Raw genomic sequence first — 18,763 nt, forward strand, 5'->3', positions numbered from 1 at the left:
CTGGGGAGTGTGTGCGTACCTTCACATGAGGCTGACACACACCCACCCCTCCTGGGACCACTGTAACTAAAGTGGGATTTACTGTGTAAACCCAGGGCTCCGAACATGTCCTGGCATGCCACACAGCCCTGGGACAGAGCGAGCTGGGATGCTGTCGTCTAAGGCCAGGAGGAGTGATTGGGCCTACGGGTCCGTGTAGTCTGTGGGGTGGGGAAATGGTGATGGGGTGAGAGGGGCTCCCTGGGTTAATGCTCCCCAGAGACCTGTGCTGGGGGGAGGAGGGGGTTCCCCCCACTGCTACCCCCAGGCACCTTGTGTTTTGGGAGGAGATCTTGTGCCTCCTGACTCTGTGGAGGTGCTGGAGGGCCCTGAGCAGGCAGCCGGGGGGATCAGCCACCTGCAGTGCTCCTTGAAGAGCAGAGCAAAGCCCCTCTTCCCTGCCCTGGTGAGCAGCACTGTAGGCTGGGAGCAGCATGGGGTGACAGGGCTGTTCTCCTTTTCCTGTGCACACTGCTGGGACAGCAGTGGCGACATGCCTGCAAGTATTCATAGCTAACTAGGGGGGTCTGCGCTCCTGCTGCTGGTTTGGGTTTTGTTTTTTCCCAGCCACAGCAGGGAAAACTCGCACTGTGGCACCAGGGTGGCTGCGCAGGGACAGGCCTCTGCAGCAGGCACCAGGGCCAGCAAGTGGAGGAAGCAGCAATGGCTGCCCTCTGCATGCTGACGCCCCACATCTGGGCAGCATCTGCCAGCAGCTACCTGGTGCCATGAGACCCCCCCCCTCCAGCTTGTTCCTGAGCAAGGGCCACCGCAAGAAGGAACAGTCATCTCTGCTGCTGCCCAGTGTGGCACAGCAGCAGCAATGAGTTTATTTAGTGTTAAAGGGAGCAGCACCAACAACAGAAAAAGCCAATGTACACAGAAAAGGGACTGAAGGCTGTTTGGTGGCTCACGGTAATGGCAGTAGCTGGGCCATCCTCCAGTAGTGTGCTAGTTTAAAGAAGGAGCAGTCCTGCATGGAGTGCCATTTGCTCCTGGAGGATGCACAACTATGCTGAAAACAACATGGGAATCAGCAGTGTGCAAAGACCGGCTAACAGCGATCCCCACTCCCTGGTCAGACTCACGCTCCTGGGAACCTGCTCTTGGACAGGTATTAAGCCCAAGGAGCCGTGCAGACACTGTGATAGACAGCCTGGGAAAGGAGCCACTGCATATTTCTTGTGGTGACACCAAAAGAAATGAGGTGCTCTGCAAGGACAAAGAGCAACTGCTGAAACCATTAGTGCGGGCTGGTGCCCAGGGCATGTGTGCGTTGCTGAGGAGAGCACCTGACCAGGTGTGTGCTAGGGCAGCTCCATCTCACATACTCCCTACCCCAGCCTGGTGCCTGGCTGCAGAAGGCACGGTGCTGCTGGCTGTCAGCACCCAGCGCCTGTGGCGGGCAGGATGGTCACACAGCCGCTGGAAGGGAGCCACAAACCTGGTGGGGAGGAGTGTTCAGTCCAGGCTAAGCCTTCTGGTGGTGAGCTTACTGCTACGGGAGGATGATCTTCAGGGGTAGGTTGCAATTTCAGAAGTATTAGCATCAGCACCAATTAGCTTCCTCCCCCAGCCCCATCTGAGAGCCAGATGAGAGGTAAGCCAGCCTGGCCTGAGTCTTTTGGTGTTTGCAACTTAAATATGGGAGCAGACTTTACTAAGAAATCGCTTTTGCTTTTCTGAGGAGTCACCCCATATCCTGCAATTGGCATTAGCAACATGAACCCCCCAGCTGCGTTTCTCCCCTGTGATACTGCCAGGGTGAGCTTTATTCACCACATTTTGGTATCAACCACCTGGCTAATTCTTAATTCACGGTACAAGGGAGACAAGTAGGCTATCCAACACTGCTGAGACAACTCGAGCGACAAACAACTCAAAGGTAACAGGACTGGGAAGTAATACAGAAATGTGACCTAGCTTTGAATCTCCTGCCTTTTAGTTGCTCACAATGGAGGTGTCAAAAAAATAGCAGTTGGGAAAATTAAGACATCATATTTACAAGTTCATATGCACTTAAAGTACATAATTGAGCCTCATTCCTCTGATAATGTGTGTTGTGCACCTGCAGAGACAAGGTGGCTTGAACGGTCATGAAAAAAATCTTTAAAGTTTTTTTTTCCTTAAAAAAAATAAGTTATTTTAGACCTGACAAATCACTTGCCAAAGGGAAGCAGCTGTTAAACAGAAGCAGTTACTCAGTTATACAAGGGCAAAGAAAGCATCAGTCAATGAGCTTCAGAGGCTCGTATAACGAAGGAGGCAATTTTAAAAGCTTTAAGAAACTCACTCTCCGGCTAACTGTTGTTTGCCAGCTTTCAGCGTGCAGCAACCCAAGTTTAAAGCTCTGGGGTTTCTAATCGCGCCCAGCCAGCCGATGGCAGGACAGGACAGGACATGATACCCTACGGCTCACCTGCGTGCAAGCTTCTGCCAAGCAGTGGTGGATGTGAGCTCTGCTGCAGACTCGCTGCGGTACCTCGGCGGTAGGTCGGCAGCACGGAGCCAGCCCACAGGAGGAAGGCAGCGTGGGGCACGGGGAGTTCAGCCGGGGCTCCCCTCCCTCTTCAGGGCTGCATGGACTTCCATGCCACCATTCCTCCCAGTAATGCCTTTGGCTGGCAAGCACCGCAGGCTGGCGATGCAGTTTGTAATGCTCAGTGAATTAATTCCTCCCCCTGTCCTGTCCTCCCCAAGGCTCGCTGCTCTGTGTCTGCATCCGACCACAGGTGGCTCAGGACCAATGCGACCAGCTCCTACCTGCACAGGGTGGAAGCACAGAGGTCAAGTCCCTCTCCAGCCGCCTGGGTCCAGACCTGGAGCTCAGGTGCAGATTGCACTGCACTGGAGGAGGGAGCAGCTCTAGTCCTGCACCCCCTCTCCCCAGAGCCCGGTGAAACACCAGCAGAGCCGAACCGCGGTCCTCAGAGGAGAACGGTGAGAGCCGGGTGTGGGTTTTCTTGCTGGGATCTCTGTGTGTGGACGGAAATGGTGAGAGTTTCATTTCCCTGTGACACCAGGGCGAGGGGGCAGGGACGGGGCATCCGAAGAAGTTTAGTCCATCACACGACGAAAAACAGGATGAGCACCACCAGCAAGATAACGAAGAGGATGATAATTGCACACCACTGCCGTCGATCTGGAAGGAGAAGGACGTGTTAGTCTTCCTGCTTTAACAGGGAAGGAAAACTGGGGGAGAGCTTTTCTTTGCTGTACTGCTAGGAGCCCAGTTTAAGTTTAAAGAAGCCTGAAAAAGCCAAAGCAGCAGCTCCTTTTACCATGGGGCAATGGTGTTTCTCCTCCAGATACGTCCGTGGGAATTTTGAGGCTTCTGCCCAGCCAAGTTCAAACAGATTTGATAAGCTGGTTCAAAAGCAATCAAGAAGAATAAGCAGAGAGCTGCTGTGTGTTGCTGCTCATTCGTGGAATAACTTGTCTGTTGGAGGAACAAGAAGGGGTTCTGCGAAAGCTGCCCAAAAGACCTCTGCCAGGAAGAGCCTATGGCAGTTCCCTGGAGGAGAGTGCCAGGAATGAGGTTTTTCCTTGACATCTTTACACCTTGCTGGCCTTGTGCATGCTCTGCAGAAGCTCAATGCTGCACTGCCTCCAAGAGCTACTCTGTCTGCGGCCACGTCTGCATGGCAGAGAGAAAGCCCCTGTGGTCCAGCAGTGGGGACAGGGCTGCTGGCACGCCCCAACTTCAGGGCACAGCAGGGAGGAGCCCTCCTGGTCAGTCCCAGCATGTATGATGCCAGGGATAGCAGAAATGCTCATTCACAACTCTCAGAAACACTCTGCAATGCCAAAGCATTTTTCCCAGAGGAAAGGGGAGATACGCAAGGTTTGCCAGCGGTCAGGCTGTCACTGGGCTTACTGGTTATCCAAAGTGCACTGTCAGCACTCCAAATGGTCTCTGTAGGGCTGTATTTGCACAGCCTCATAAATCCCCTGTCCAGCCTAATCCTGCAGAGCAGGAACACTTCTCCTCCTGACTCACTGCTGCTCCTCGTGCTACCCCAGCACCCATGGGAGAGGGGTGATGGAGGAGGCGGCCACGGGCGCAGCGCCAGCACTCGGAGCAGTGAGCTGGCGGCAGGGGACTTCCCGGCAGGCACGCCGGGCTTCCTGTTTGCTCTGCCCGCGGCGCACTGCCAGCCCACCGGCTTCAGGCACAGCCTTATAAGGACTTTTCTTGTGGGTTCAGCCTCCCCCGGTGCAGAAGTCGCCTCTTTCCTCCACCAGCTGAGAGATCTATCTGACTGACAACAGGCCTGCAGCCGGCGGGCGCCAGCAGCCTGAGGGCAGGTGGGATTTGGGAAGGGGATTGCTGCAGGCGTTTGGTGCGGGGGAAGCCACACACAGTGGTGAGTGTTTTATGGCACCTTGAAAGCTTTTGTTCCACAGGCAGCCCGGGAAACTGCAGCAGAGCAGGAGGCTGCAGAGCTTCCCCTCCAACCATCTAGAGGGGATTTTCCCACTGCAGCGGTAGCAGCATAAATAGAAAGGCATCTGTAAATAAAACAAAGGCAAAGGACAGGCTGCAGAGCAGTGTCTGGGCAGGAGCAGCTGCAGGGCTTGGAAGTCTTCCCCCTATTGCAAGCAGTGAGAGCTGCTCCCTCCCCTCTGCTCAGCTCTGGGATGGCTGTCAGTGGGTGGGAGCACACAGCATCCCACAAAAGATCTGAGAGCTTGTCTCTCCCTTCCCAGGACTGGATCCCACTTCCCAGGACCTACCACTTGTCATGTGAGACACTTTGGCGAGCTTCTTCATGACGTTATCAAGCCGCGACTGAGTAGTGTCTAACTCGTGGGAGAAGTCATCCAGCATCCTAGGGACAGAGAAGCAGGGCATTCGTCAGCAAGTGGCACATCCCATTGGGATTTCTCAGCGTGCTTATACACTGACCAAAACTCTTGATGTGATCAGTGCACCACGCGTTGGCAGAGAAAATGAACGTGGGCTGGTCTCCTGAAAGTATCCAAAAGGGGGGAAAAAACTTGCTGAAGCAGCCGCGCTGCTGCTGAGTGGGAAGTCATTTGGAACTCTTGTCAGATTGGTCGCCCCTGCATGTTCACATCTGAGCTATATGCACTCCTGCAAGGTGAGGAGCGGGGTTTTCCCTCCTTTTAAGAGGAAAGTCTCATTTATAATCTGTGATTAGCAGAGACCAGTTAGATAGATCTAGGTACAGCTTGGACTTGAAATCTCTTTTCTTGTTCAGGGCTTGTAGTTAAAGCAAAAATCTTGTTCCAGTCGTGTATCAAGCAGGAATGAAATTTGCAATTGCTTTTCAGGTGCTTTCTAAGCTCTGCATGGAAGTTACCCCTCTACTTCTTCCATACAAAGCCTGTAACGAATCTGAAAGCCTTCCTGAAGCTGTGCTTTGTCAATGCCAAGCACCTATTTGAAGAGAAATGAGCACATCCACAATCAAGATACCAATCCAATTGTCTCCAGCCAGCAGGACTGTAAAGCTTAATACATTTAAAAGGACAGCTTCCTTCAATTGGAGTTCTACAGCACTTGTTAATCCTTCATTCAGTGGGGAAAGAGTCGTAAAAAAACTCACTGCAGTAGTTATCTGCCACTGTCTAGCAAGCACTGATGGCTTATGCGGTGATCTGGAAGCACACACACGACACTGATCTGCTTCCTGAGAGCAGAAGACTCTCATGCTGCAAGGCTTCATACAGTAGGTGGGTTTAAAGTTCCTCCTTTCCATCAAACAAGACATCCCTTCACAAGGGGCATAGCCTTCCAGACTGCTATCAGCCAAACAAAGAGGGTTTTCAGGCATGAACCCTTCAAGCCTCTCTGGAAGTGGCAGCTGTTAGCCTGCATAACTGGAAACTTCATGCACTTGTTTGCAAAGGACAGGAACTGGGAAAAAAAAAATCTAATTTATATGTAAATGATGGATGCAAATTACTCTGTGAGTTACCCTTTAACCTTTTTCGTGGGTGAGGGATATTTTTAGCTTTAACTATGAATAGCAGCTCTGTGCTGCATGTTTCAGAGTGGCAAGGCAGAGCTGAAAGCTCCTGGGTCAAGCAGTTACCCAGGGGCAGCAAAAAAAACTGTGGAGTGGTAAAGTGCCCAGTATCCCCATTACACAGCACCTCCCTCCCTCATCTTTTCAGCACTGCTAGCTGCCTAAAGCCAAGAAGCTAACTGTGTGTCTCAGGGGGAGTATGGAGAAAGGAGAGAGAAGGAAAAGTAAACTGGCAGCTAAGCCTGCCCTAGGTGCAGACTTTCAGATGAACAAGGCTGCAGCTGGATCCTTGCAGGCTGCAGTAACAAATGCTTTCCATTGCCTAAAATCAAAGGCCAGCTAGGAGAGGCTGCCTAAGGGACTAGTAAATTCAAGGCCCTAACAGGGGCAGAGATATGTGTGTGAGGACCTCCAGCTGTGTTGCAGCCAGCCTCATACTGGGTTTTTGGTGCTGCATCTAACACTTACACTGCTTGCTCCTCCAGCTCCCCACCAATGCGCTGGGACATGTTCTTCAGCACTCCAATGCTGCCAGAGACCAGCTCCAACTGCTCATCTTGCTGCTCCACAATCAGCTGGGGCCAAAGAGAAAGGAAACAGGCAATTACAGGTCTGCTACGTCCTGCAGTGGGGTCAGAGCCAACTGATCTGCTGCACACTCGCTGCTCAGCCAACATCAGCTGCAGAGCCTGGGTACAGACCTAAGCCACAAGGAATGAGGACCACATTCCTAAGAAATGCTGGAGAAGTGACAGCCACAGGAAAGCCTCCCCGGCATGGCATCCCCATGGCACAGCAGGCTGCAGCCTCCTGACACCCCTGCAAATCCAGCCTCAGCTCACCTATGCCCCCTCCCTTCCCTGCTGCACCCACCACTAAAGAGACTCTTGAAAGCCACAGGGACTCGTCACCAAAACCTCCGCAAGCCCCCCTGCCCCCAAGCCCATGGCAGGTATGGGAAATGCTCATGGCAGGTATGGGAAATGCAGCCTGGAACATGCTGCAGGTAACAAGGGGTTAATGTGAGTAGAAGGCTTTTGCAGCTTCTACAGCTAAAAATAGCAAGCCTGGCTCTGAATGTGCCAAAGGAATAGGTCTGCTGATGTTTTAAGTCACTATCAGGGCACAGTCACACTGAGGATTAGATTTACCCTAGTTACCTATTTCTGAATCTATTTATCTTCCCAGAGTCACTAGGTAAAATTCAACTGAGAGCTGGGGCGGCGGCGTGGCTCAGGAGCTTTAACAGAGTTTGCCACCCCGGAGAAGTGCCTGTTTAAAGGCCTGTATTTGGGTGGGCTGCTGTACACTGCCTGGGCACTTCTCCAGGCAAACTCCCCCGGTGGCGGGAAGTCCCTCACCAGGGGTTCTTGCAAAGCCCTCACACAGGCTTTCTCACGAATCTCATGTTGACAAAGGCAGGAAAAGGAAACAGGCACGTGCTCCTGCTCCCAGCCTGTTCTGATGAAGATGCACACAAACAACAGCAAACATCAGCTCATTTTTTAATCAGGGGAAGTTGCGTAAGAGAAATGGGCTCTTTGCTTTCTGCAGTATTTCTACTGTTCCAAGGATTTCAGCAATCCTTGTAGTGCTAAAGCTTAGTGTGCTACATCTTCCAGATCATGCTGATTGCCTTCTGTACAGAGCAGGAGACCCAAGCCTCAGGGGTTAAAAACTCTGCACCAAGATGCATCCAAAGCTTTTCTGTACAAGAAATGCATGCACATGTATATGCTGCAAGCAAAGAGGAGGGCTGTCAGGCTCCTGGATTCAGACCAGTCAAGGACTTAATTTTTTTGGCTCTCTCAGCCTACACCTCATCCCCCCAGCACCCATTTGGCAAGCAAAGCTATTTAGTCTGTGTGGTGCCAGCTGCCTTACCTGTTGTTGAGCTTGCTGCTCCTCAATGAAGTGTGAATTTGCTAATTGCAGGTCCCGGTCCAGACGGCTGTATTTGTCAGGTCCAGTGCTCCAACTCTGACTCCCACTTTCTCCCAGGAGTGCCTGAACAGATGCAGAGAGCCCTTAGCAACATCTTTGTGTCTGCTCACAGCCTGTCCACAGGGTGTAGTGGGAAGGCAGGCAGGGCAGTATTTCTGTATACATGCATACAGCATCATTTTCCTCCTGCTCTATTGCTACTCAGCTAGAGTGCTATCACAACTAGAACAACACAATGCCAAAATGCCAGCCTGGGAAGTCTCTGCAGCCTGATTACTGCAGATATGCCTCTCCAGCAGCAGGAGAACTGGAACAGGATTGAGAGACAGTGCATGCAGGAGGTTTGCACAGTACAAAGGACTAGCAAAGGTCTGCTCAAGAGACAGCACTGTGTGCTAGGACACGTAAGCTGCGAAGTATCCAGATATATTGTGTTAACAGATGTATAGCTCAAATGAACACTGTGCTACAGTGACAGGGGCATAAGAGGGTCTGGATAAAGTACTTAACCAGTTGAGCTGACAGTAAAATAGTGCAATACATAACCACAGCTGTGTTGTATGCTCATGTTCTTTGATTCAGGCTACCTGTGCCTGGAGGGATGCAGCTTTCCAGCCGAGTCTGGTCCCTGGAAGGGATGTAACATAAGCAGCAGATGCTGGAGAATGAATGTGGCCCACAGGTGAGGTGCTACACCCTGTATCACTACAATGGGTTAGGGAGCTCTGCCCATCAGCATGAAGGCAAGGCCAACTTGTAATGACACAGTCTTACAGCTTCTGGTTGTGGACAGGAAGAGGCGACCAAGTATTTGTGAAGAACAGCAAGACGTGACTAGGCTGCTCTGGCAGGCTAGAAACAAGACTGTCTTGTGGTTCATCTGCCTTACAAGGTTCAAGAGGGGTAAGGAAAGCTGATGGACCAACTCTGCAGGAAGCCAATAGGACATCTGGCTTTGCCCCAAGACACTGAACAAGCTCCTGGTTCTCTCCGGTTCGTGGCAAGCGCAGCTATCACTTATTTAACATGGTGCACCAGTTACTGCAGCTTCAACAGAAGAGCATGTTTGCCATCCTTAGCCTGTGAGGGTCAGGTTGCCAGCAGCCAGTCTCTCAGACACAGAGGCATGCTGAAGAGGGGCTGCAGCGCAGCTCAGCACAGGCTTCGTGGTCTGTAGGGAAGGCAAGGAGCTGGGGAAGGGGGAGGAAGACGGCAAGGGGAAGTCAGTTTTCCTGACCAGATGTCGCCACACGAGCTGGGCCATATGGTCTCCTGCAGCTAGCAGGAACTTTGCGCAAAGGAAGGCAGCCAAATGCAGACACAGCTACAGACTTGTTTGAGCAAGAGTGTAAAGGACTTTGCTTCTTCAAGTGTTTACCAAGCATATCTACTAACCCTGTAACAAGCTCAAGTATCAGCTCTGTCCTTCAGTACCTTGTTGCAGTTTGTAATTATTGCCACAAGATAAGTTACTTGTACGAAGTGTGCACCAGCTTTTACTGAGGCAGCTCTGGAAATCAGTTCTGAGATCTCCTTACAGCCTCCCCGCCAGCCAGGAAGGAGCACAAGCTGCATCTATTTCTATTCCTTAGATTACATGTGCAGACAACCTGAGAATCCTTGAGCTTCTTCCATCTTATTACATGGCTAACTATTACGACAGACAGCTGTGTGAAAGAATATTGCAGCATCTTGGCTCCTAAATACAACAGAGCACAGGATTACATTCGCTGACTGGATTCTGAGTCTGTACCCTAGAGGAGAGAGATTCCCCTTTCCACGGGATGATGCAACATTGGCAGTTGTACACAAACAGATCTGAAGACAGAGACAGATGGTGAGTGCTGACCTTCTGCTTTGAGAGACAGGCTTGGAAGAGGGTGGCAGCAACATGCCTGCAAGACCAACTCACTCAGGTCAGCAAAACAGACATGGTTCAAACACATAGCTTTGCTGCAGCATGCAAACCCCTTCCCAGAACAAACGTTTTTAAGGGGATGAACTACAGACAGGACATATATTGTAATTACAGCTCGTATGCAGTTTTTTTTCAATGCTATACATTCTACCTTACGATGTGGAGCCTCAGAGTAAGTGAAAATGGAAGTTTCACCTAACACATACCTTAAGAGAAAAGCTGCTAGAGCTGATAAATCCTCCTCATTCCTTAAAGTACCAAACAGCCACAGCGTTCATTTAACTTGCCTGTTTCTGGTTCTCACCTGCCTGTTTCTTCTTTCAGCCACTGCTTGCATGGAGGAGTTTGACATCTGATCCTTCATTTCCTGTTGGTTCAACAAAAGATGTAGTATGTGAGCATTGGATTTGAGGTGACAGGCAGTTTCACAGTGGTACAGGGCTGTCTACATCCAGCAAGGCTACTTTATGAGCAGTGAGGGAAGGGAGATTTTCTTTGAAAATGTAAAAATTTGAAGAATCTGGAAGGATACTGCAGAAAGCTTCATTGCAGTTCATCATTTTACTAATACTAGAATCAAGAGCAATGAGATATTTTGAAAATACTCCTTTTTACTACTCTTTTTGCTCCACTACAGCCAGAAACATTTTGATCTGTATAATATTAAACTAATGTTCCCATTGATAGACTGTAAGGAAGAATCATGTTCTTCAAAGTTCTGGAAGCCTGTAACCCCCTGCACTTTATTCCCAGTTGCATCTGGGTTTATATTGCATAGGACAAGAGAGATTTCCTGTCCTGTGGCAATCCTCTCCGACTATGCCTATGTTTTCTCTTCTATCAGTTCAGTTTTGCTGCTGAGTTCCTGGAGAAGATCACTAGCCACAGAAGGCTCCCCATCACAACACTCTAGTTTTTATAGGGTAGATTAGTAAGTAGTCAATATGATCTAGCAGAGGTTGATCCACCAGCAGAATTCTGATGTCACCAGGACATTTAGGTATGTTTTACTGTTCAGAGGTAATACTTCACTTAAGAGCACTGGATCCCACTCAGTTACTTCACCAGCTGCTGTACACCATGAATTCCCCGTGGAAACTGGAAGTCAGCTGCACAATGCCACTAATGAATCTCATTTAACAATAAGAGACACTGCTCCAAAACCCATTAGCAAGCAGTTTTCAGCCAGAAAAAAAAGAGGACCATAGTGTGGGCTTGCCTAATCCTGCCTGTTTGGGAGTGCTCTACTCTGAGGGCAAGGCAGCCAACACATGCCTGCTACATGGGGCGGTGTGGTTTAGGGATCAGTTCCCAGGCAGCAAGCCTTAGGAACCGCATCCAGATCACAGGGCTGCAGGTAGGGTAACAAGCTTTCCACCAGCCACAGCAATGCGTTTTGTGAAATAGGAACATCAGAGTCATGAGGGGCAGCAGAAACTAAGCTATGCTTAGTGTAGCTATTAATAGGAAGAAAACTTCCTAACTAGCAGCTTGTTACCAGGCAGTGATGCTTTTGGGAAGATGTTGCTTCTCTATTTGTTACCGCCAAGTTGTTAAAATCTTCCTTTTGCTTCTGAAGTGTGAACTTAAACTAAAAAACCAGATCTTTCTTGAGTTAAAAATAAATCTAGTGGTTGTTTGGGCTATTTTGTAGAGATAGGAAGTTGAAGTCACCACGTCAGTAATGCTAGGCTTTAACCATCTGTCAGTGTTCAAAGTGGACTCTGTTTTGAAGACTAGTGCTACAAAAGCACAGGACAGTTGCAATTTCCTTCAACTCTGAAGGGAGGCTCCAGCCTCTCCTGCATCACAGCAGGGTCTTTATTCTTCCTCTCCAGTTACTAGAGGTTCCCAGGCTTGCTGTTGTAAGAGAGGTGTGAAGACTTAAAAGAGGCAGCAGCAGCAAAGGAGGGTATGCCCCAAACCCATATGGGCGAGCACAAGGGGAAGAGAAGGAAGCCTGAGAGAGAACAGGTATCAGGTTTATTCTCTGCTCTTCAGTATGAAAATGGCCACAAGCGTGCCTGTATCTAACCACCTAATCACTCCCCCCACCTTCCCCATGCTACCTCCTCCTCATGCTCCCACCCCAAGGCCACGTTCCTTACCCTGACCACCTGCCGCGTGCTCGTAATGAAGGCTTTCCTGATACCCAGCTCCGTGGCATCAAGGTTGAATTTCCGTGGGTTTGCCTCAACAATGCGTAGGCAGCGAGTCAAGGAGTCCCCATTAGCTGTCCTGGGTATGCACACAGACACACAAACCCTGACAGTGGCTCAGTGGAGGGCCTATCAAGCAGCCACTGTGCCGTGCCTTTTCCCAAAATTGTATTTGCAAAGTATGAAACACTGGAGGAAAAAACAGGCATGGCAGGAATGTACTGTGCAGTACATGCACCAGTGTGAGGTTTCTCTCCTACGTTTTTTTGGTTCTCTGATGCTGCACAGTGCTTTCAGGAGTGTATAGATGAACACAAGGGAAAAGGAGTATTTCTGGAAGCCAGCCTAGAGTATGACTGACTACACAGAAATCCAAATTCATACAACACAATAGGCTTTCTAGAACAAAGCCTTAAAATATACCTTGTCAAAAGGAAAATGAAAAGGCAAAAGGAAAATCCTTTTGCTGCAGACGTTTGCCTTAATTTCTCATTTGCAGTTTGAGAAAAACCAACGTAAATGCAAAATTCAAACCCAAACAGTCCTTTCTGCAAAAAGCAACTACTGGCAAGCACTGGCACTCAGCTATTTAGTACAACCCACGAACCACATCCCGCATCTCCAAAGGATCACAGAAAGGATATTAATTGTTTCATCCAAGTCTTCCAGGTCCCACTCGATGCTCCGCAGGTTGTTCCTGAGCTCATTAGTGGTCCAGTCGATTTCTTCTCTTGTAGCGATGGAAGGATCTTGCAAGAGCTCTGTCCACCTCTGGAAAAGCCCCTGGGCAGTGTTCACAGCTTTCTGCACCTCCCTGCAGCCAAGGTGATTAAAGAGAAGCAAAGGGATCACCATCAGTTGCTCTGCAGCAGTCACACCAGGACAGCCCCATGCCCAGCTGTGCAGGGAAGCACAGCTTTCTCCCAAACAATTTTTAGCTTATTTTGTGAAGTAAGGACTTGCCCTACCTACTGGACAATCCCACCTCTTGTTGCAGCACCATCTTACATGTCAGCTACTAATGAAGGGATGCATTTCTTTAGAAGAGGTTTCTGTCGAGTGTCACACAGGCAAGCCAGGACACTGAACAAGGCTGCTCTTTGGCAATTAATTCCTCTCATTCCTCTCAACAGCTTTCCTCTGAAGACTCCTGATTACCTATGTAAGATCCCCTAGGGTACACAAAATTACAGGAACTGTCCCCACAGCACAGCCAGGCAGACTATTGAGTGCAGCACTGTTTATTTTAATTCAGCATTTTAAAAATACGCAGCTCTACTACGCTAGTTTAGGGAACAGAAGTCTTTTCTGCTGCTCTAAGCTTTTTGGAGATGAGTGTGTTCACAGCTTTGCTGACAGCACTGAACGCTGTTTTGACGGTTTGGGGCAAATGGGTCTGTAAAAGTTTGGGTCACGGTCCATCAGTGTGGTTATCTGTATTTACAAACTCTGCAGTCCTGAGCGTGAACTGCTCCCCCATATTGACAGGAAGGGAGACAGACAAGACCAGACTTTGCTGGAGTGAAAAGTGGCCACCACAAGCTCAAGAGCTTACACACAGCATCTACATAAGGTACTGCTGTTTATCCTCAGTGAAGGAAAGCAGGTTATCAGTGGGGGAAGCCCAGGAAAGATGACCTGAGACTGCACCCTGCAGCTCTCTACATTACACCATGGCCTGAAGTACGCAACTTTGCTAAGCTGCAATCTCTTGGCACCTTGATGGTATCCCTTTTCTTCTCGTAGGCCTACAGCTCCAAGTCTGCCACATCTAGTGCCCCAAAGTAAGCAGCCCACACTGAGGATTTGCCAAGCTTTGTTCCCTCCACTACTTGCTAGAAGAAGTTTTGGGGTAATTTTTTTTGTTTGGGTTTGTTTTCTTTCATTTGAGCATACCTGGGGAGGCACCCACAACAGGAATTCAAAGTAGAGCTGGATGTCCTCCGATGGCAGGCGTTAGAAACACCAGGAAAGTAAACTAAATGCAACGCTGGTGGCTCCACCACCACCAGCCCCTTCGACCTGCTGGGTAATAATTAACGCTGGGAGCAGCAGCACACCCCTCTCCCCTCCCAGCCCTTCCCCGCATGGCGCGGGAACCTCTCTGAGAAGTTTGACAGGATGTTTGCTCCCCACCCATGGTGACCTGTATTTTTTCCCCTTTGCACCAGATCAACCTGGCAGAGGGATTCACTTTCCCTGGCTGCACCAGCATCCCTTCCCACACCTCTTATGCTCATGGCTTTCCCCACCACTCCCCTGTGAGCACCTCTGCTGCTCCTGAGCACTGTTTTACTGCGACATGGGGTAGAAGGCCCACCTGCAGCAGAAGCTGAAGGTGGCCCCAAGGCAGCTACAGAGACTAAGGTGGGTTCACCCTATTAATTTCCTCCTGCCTTGACCACCTTTGGTTTGTGTTTGCTTGTGTTCAGGCTCTTCCCTGCTTGCTTTGTCTCACGGCCACTGTCCATCCTGCAGTTTGTTTCACAACTTGGTCCCTGCTCCTCTCCATCCTTCCACCCCGACACCGCAGCCCTGGTCTTTGGGGGATGCCATCCACAACCAGCCCACCTTGCTCTGCCTGCTGCAGGGCAACATTTCCCACGCCTCCGCCACCTCCCTCCGACAGCGGGGACATCCGGGCACGCTGTTCCCAAGCTGGCCCTCCGCGCCGGGACCGCACCTGCAGCCACGGCCGCGCTGCACCTCCCGCTTTACGCCGGGGTGCATCTACAGAGCTCGGGCTTCGCTGGCCGGGAGAGAGGGGAGCGCTTCTCGCGGCGAGGCCCGGGCGCGGCCCGGCACCTGCCCGGCACAGCGCCTCGTTCCGGTGCCTTCCGCGCCCGGCCGTCGACGCCGAGCAACCCAGCGGGGCCGGGGCCGAGCCCGGGGCCGCCCCAGCCGCAAAGGGGGGTGTCGGGAGCGCCATTTTCCCCCGCCCCGGCCGCCGCTCAGCCCCCACTCCCCGGGCCTGCCCCGCTGTGGGGCGGCCGTGCCTAGCCCCGGACGCTCCCGGCGCCCTGCCCGTGCCGGGGTGTCCCCGGGGGGGTGGGGGAGGGGGTGTCTCTGCTCACCCCTTCACCACGAAGAAGGGGTCCTCCATCGACATGGCGCTGCCGCCGCCGCGCGCCCCGGCCGCCGCGACACGCCCCCGCCGTCCCGACACGCCCCTTCGCCGCGGCGCGCCTGCGCGCGGGGCCGGGAGCGGGGCCGGCTCGGGCGGTGACGTCGGCTCGCCGCGTCAGTCGGGCGGCGCTGCGGGGGGAGCGGGGTCTGTGGCGCCGGGGGTGTCACGGCTCCTCTCGAGGGCTCTTAGAGCCCTGCGGTGATTGGGGCACAGCGTCCCTCTCGCCCCTTTGCCGACGCGTCTGCTCCGTGCTGGCTTCTGGGCAATGAGGAGGCACGTCCTGAGCGGGGCTGGGGCGGCCGCCCTGCCCCGGCCGCTGGGCCGTGGTCCTGGCAGGGTGTTTTCCCACCCCCCGAGGGAGGAAGAAGGAGAGCGCGACAGCCAGTCTGCTCTGCTCCGGCTAGCTTTCCTGCCGCGGGAGCCAACCGGCACCACTTCCTTCCTCCTCCCTTCTGCGGGCGAGAACAGCCTTTTGCCTCTTGGCTTTTGTCCATCTCAGGGTGAGGACCTCCTGTTCCCTCGTTCCCCCCTCTTAAATCTCTGGGCTCCCTAGTAGCCTCTCAGCTGCGAGCACAGATAGCCTCGCCTTAGGAAAGCTGGCAGGAGAGGAATGGTGCTTGGGCAGCGTCAGGGGATGTTCCCATATACACACAGCAGAGCTTCCTCTGTGCAGCACTCTGCGTGTGGAATGCCCCGTGTTACTCCTATGGGACAGGCAGGCAAGATGGTCAGTTTTGCAGAGGCTTGGCCAGGAGCAATCACTCGAACCTTTGGCCTCTTGACCAGAGCGCGTGTCCCTGCCTGCGCTCTCTGAATGTGGCTGTGGTCCAGCACCCCTAGCAAAGGCAGTGCCAGTTCACTGAGGGAAAAGGTACAAGAGATGCCTCCTCAGCGTGTGAACTGGATACCTCAATTTTGCAATCACAGCAGCTTTACTCATGAGTGTGGGGTGGGAAGGCTGCAGCACATGTAAAACCAGTTTCTGTAGTTTGTGGGGTGAGAAAGCTGCCTCCTGCTCCGGCCAGCCCCATACCTAGGAAACTGCAGCTTGCCAAGTGTGGTGCAACAGGCAGGAGACAAGCTTTAGGGCTCGTGTTTGCCGGCCCTTCCTTGCTGTGCCTTGGATGGCTTGTTTCCCATGCTGGGGTCCCTGCGAAATGCGCTGTGCTGAGCGTGGAGGGTTCCCTCCAGGAAAAAACAGAGTGCCAAGGAGTCACTGGGACCCAAAGACCTTGTTCTCCCCAAAACCTCCTGGTGATTTCCACTGTGCTTCACACTCTTCAGAGCTCCCACCTTCTCCATGGCTGCTGTTCACGCTATCCTGCAGCCCTGGTCTCCTGCTTCAGCAGCTTTGGGCTTCTTGCTGGGATACAGGAGGAAAGCCAGTGTGTTTGCGAGCAGGGGAAGGAGAGCTTGGGTTGAGTTGGAGCTGTGCAGCAGTTCTGCTTTCCTCCTGCCAACAATATCCCAGCAGAGGCCTGATATTTACCAGGTACTTATGCTGGCTCTGCTTCAGGTGCTGCTCTCCTCTGCAGGGACAGTGTTTTAAGGCTGCGTGGAGACCTCATAGCAGCCTTCCAGTATCTGAAGGGGGCCTACAAGGATGCTGGGGAGGGACTCTTCATTAGGGACTGTAGTGAAGGGACAAAGGAGAATGAGTTCAAACTTAAACAGGGGAAGTTTAGGTTAGATATAAGGAAGAAGTTCTTTACTGTGAGGGTGGTGAGGCACTGGAATGGGTTGCCCAAGGAAGCTGTGAACGCTCCATCCCTGGCAGTGTTCAAGGCCAGGCTGGATGGAGTCTTGGGTGACATGGTTTAGTGCAATGTGTCCCTGCCCACGGCAGGGGGGTTGGAACTAGATGATCTTAAGGTCCTTTCCAACCCTAACTATTCTATGATTCTGTGATTCCTGATGCACTGTGCCTTAACAACTTGCACATTGCAAATGAGCTCAGAAGTGGTGGGTTGTTCCACAAAGCACAGAACACCATAACTCGCCTGTCCCTCAGCGGGGACACCGCTCTGAAGCAGCTCAGCAAATGTTGTAGCTTTGTTTGCATTCAGAGCCTCCATGGAATTTGGTCATAGTAGTTATAGGGTGCTTAGAGATGTGTATTCTGAACAGCCCACCAAAGACTGTGAGGGTTAGGTTTGTTCAAACACTTATGGAAGTCTTTCAGAGGCAATTTGCAGTGCTCCTCTTTTGGTGTGTTGAGACTGCGTAGTTCAGCTTCCTCCTGCCAAGCATCCCCTGAAACCTTTGCTGTGCTGGGAATGAAAAAGGGAAAAGCTCCCATTGTATCTCAGAGTTACTAGCTCGGAATTTCAGAAATCCTTTAATAAATTCTATGAACACTTTGTTCACTTAATTGAAAATGGAGATTTTTATGCATTTGTGAAAAAGCGTGAAGCTTTGCAGACCTGTTGAGGGCTGAAAATAAGGAGGTGCTACTGAAGCATAGAGAAGTTGCAAACTTTCCAGGAATAACACGGACAGCCTTTTCTTTGATGCTGGAAATTAATGTACATGATGCAGTCAATGATTTAGATTCAACCACACTGCTGTGGACTTTTAGAATGGAGGCATTTTGCCATATCTTGTGAGAAGCTCTGATTTTTGTTTTGGAAGTGGTGGGAAGTGTTCTGGTAGCTTTCTGGCATGCTCGGCTAACCGATTCCTCTCTGGGAGAGGAGTGCTCAGTGCATGGCACACAGCTGCAGAACTGGTCAGGAAAGATCTGATTAAACACTTCTGTGCTGAAAAGCGCCAACTCATCAAAATCCCAACTGTCTGCAGGGAAGAACTGAGGCTTTTATCAGGAAAAATTTTGCGGCATGTGTGTACACGCACAGGGGTGTGTGTGTGTGATCCCATACTAGCCCAGTACAAAGAACATGCATCTGGCGGGAAGAGATGGCTTTTCCTGTCGAGGAAAAGCTGGATTGATTTGAATTTGGATTTGTAAAAGTATAGGGGATTTCTTTTTTCCTCCAGAAAAGGTTTTACAGCTAAAGGAAGAAGTAATAAAGCTAATGGGTTTCAGATGCTTCAGTGTTTCTCTTCCTCGTTTGCATTTTTAGTGAAAGTTGCTGAAGATTTTCTATGGTTGTTGTAGGAGGAGAGATAAGGCATTGATAACTTGATAAAAAACACTAGTTTGTGGCTAAATATTCAGTGTTGTGGTGGGCGGTAAGGGTTTCCATCAAATCCTACCCACTTGTGGCCCCTCTGGGTTTGTAAAAAGGTTTCCTGAGCCTCATTTTTACGAATCGGTTGGGACTTCACCATGAAGCACCAAGGGCACAGGCAACACGAGGCCTCAGCCATGTGACAGCATGATGACCTGACAGCGGCAGCTCCGAGGTGTTAAAAGAAAAAGATGCTGAGAGGTGGCTGCTCCTTGCCAAGAAGGTGGCTTGGATGCTGGGTGCTCCTGGTTACTTGCTGGAGCCAATGGAGCAGGTTTCCTTGGACTTGCAGTTGCCTGGGAAGGAGTGAAGCCTGACCAAAGCTTCTCCTGTAGCTGTGGCTTTCCTGCTCTCGCTGTCTGTTGCTGTCTCTTGTGGGCTCTCATTGA

The 18,763-nt window shown here is 51.3% G+C and overlaps 1 protein-coding gene across 1 annotated transcript; it reads right to left on the reverse strand.

Moving 5' to 3' along the window:
• Nucleotides 1–819: 819 nt before the first annotated feature.
• On the reverse strand, nucleotides 820–15,227 carry STX6 (syntaxin 6). Its single transcript, XM_030495467.1, has 8 exons — nucleotides 15,131–15,227; nucleotides 12,701–12,870; nucleotides 12,006–12,100; nucleotides 10,202–10,264; nucleotides 7,920–8,042; nucleotides 6,504–6,610; nucleotides 4,777–4,871; nucleotides 820–3,181 (listed from the first exon to the last, which is right to left on the reverse strand). Exons 1-8 carry the CDS (start codon nucleotides 15,163–15,165, stop codon nucleotides 3,105–3,107), a joined length of 765 nt encoding a protein of 254 aa, XP_030351327.1. The 5' UTR covers nucleotides 15,166–15,227; the 3' UTR covers nucleotides 820–3,104.
• Between the last annotated feature and the right edge of the window lie 3,536 nt (nucleotides 15,228–18,763).

Source organism: Strigops habroptila, chromosome 8 (assembly GCF_004027225.2).
Source record: "Strigops habroptila isolate Jane chromosome 8, bStrHab1.2.pri, whole genome shotgun sequence".
NCBI classification, from domain to species: Eukaryota; Metazoa; Chordata; class Aves; order Psittaciformes; family Psittacidae; genus Strigops; species Strigops habroptila.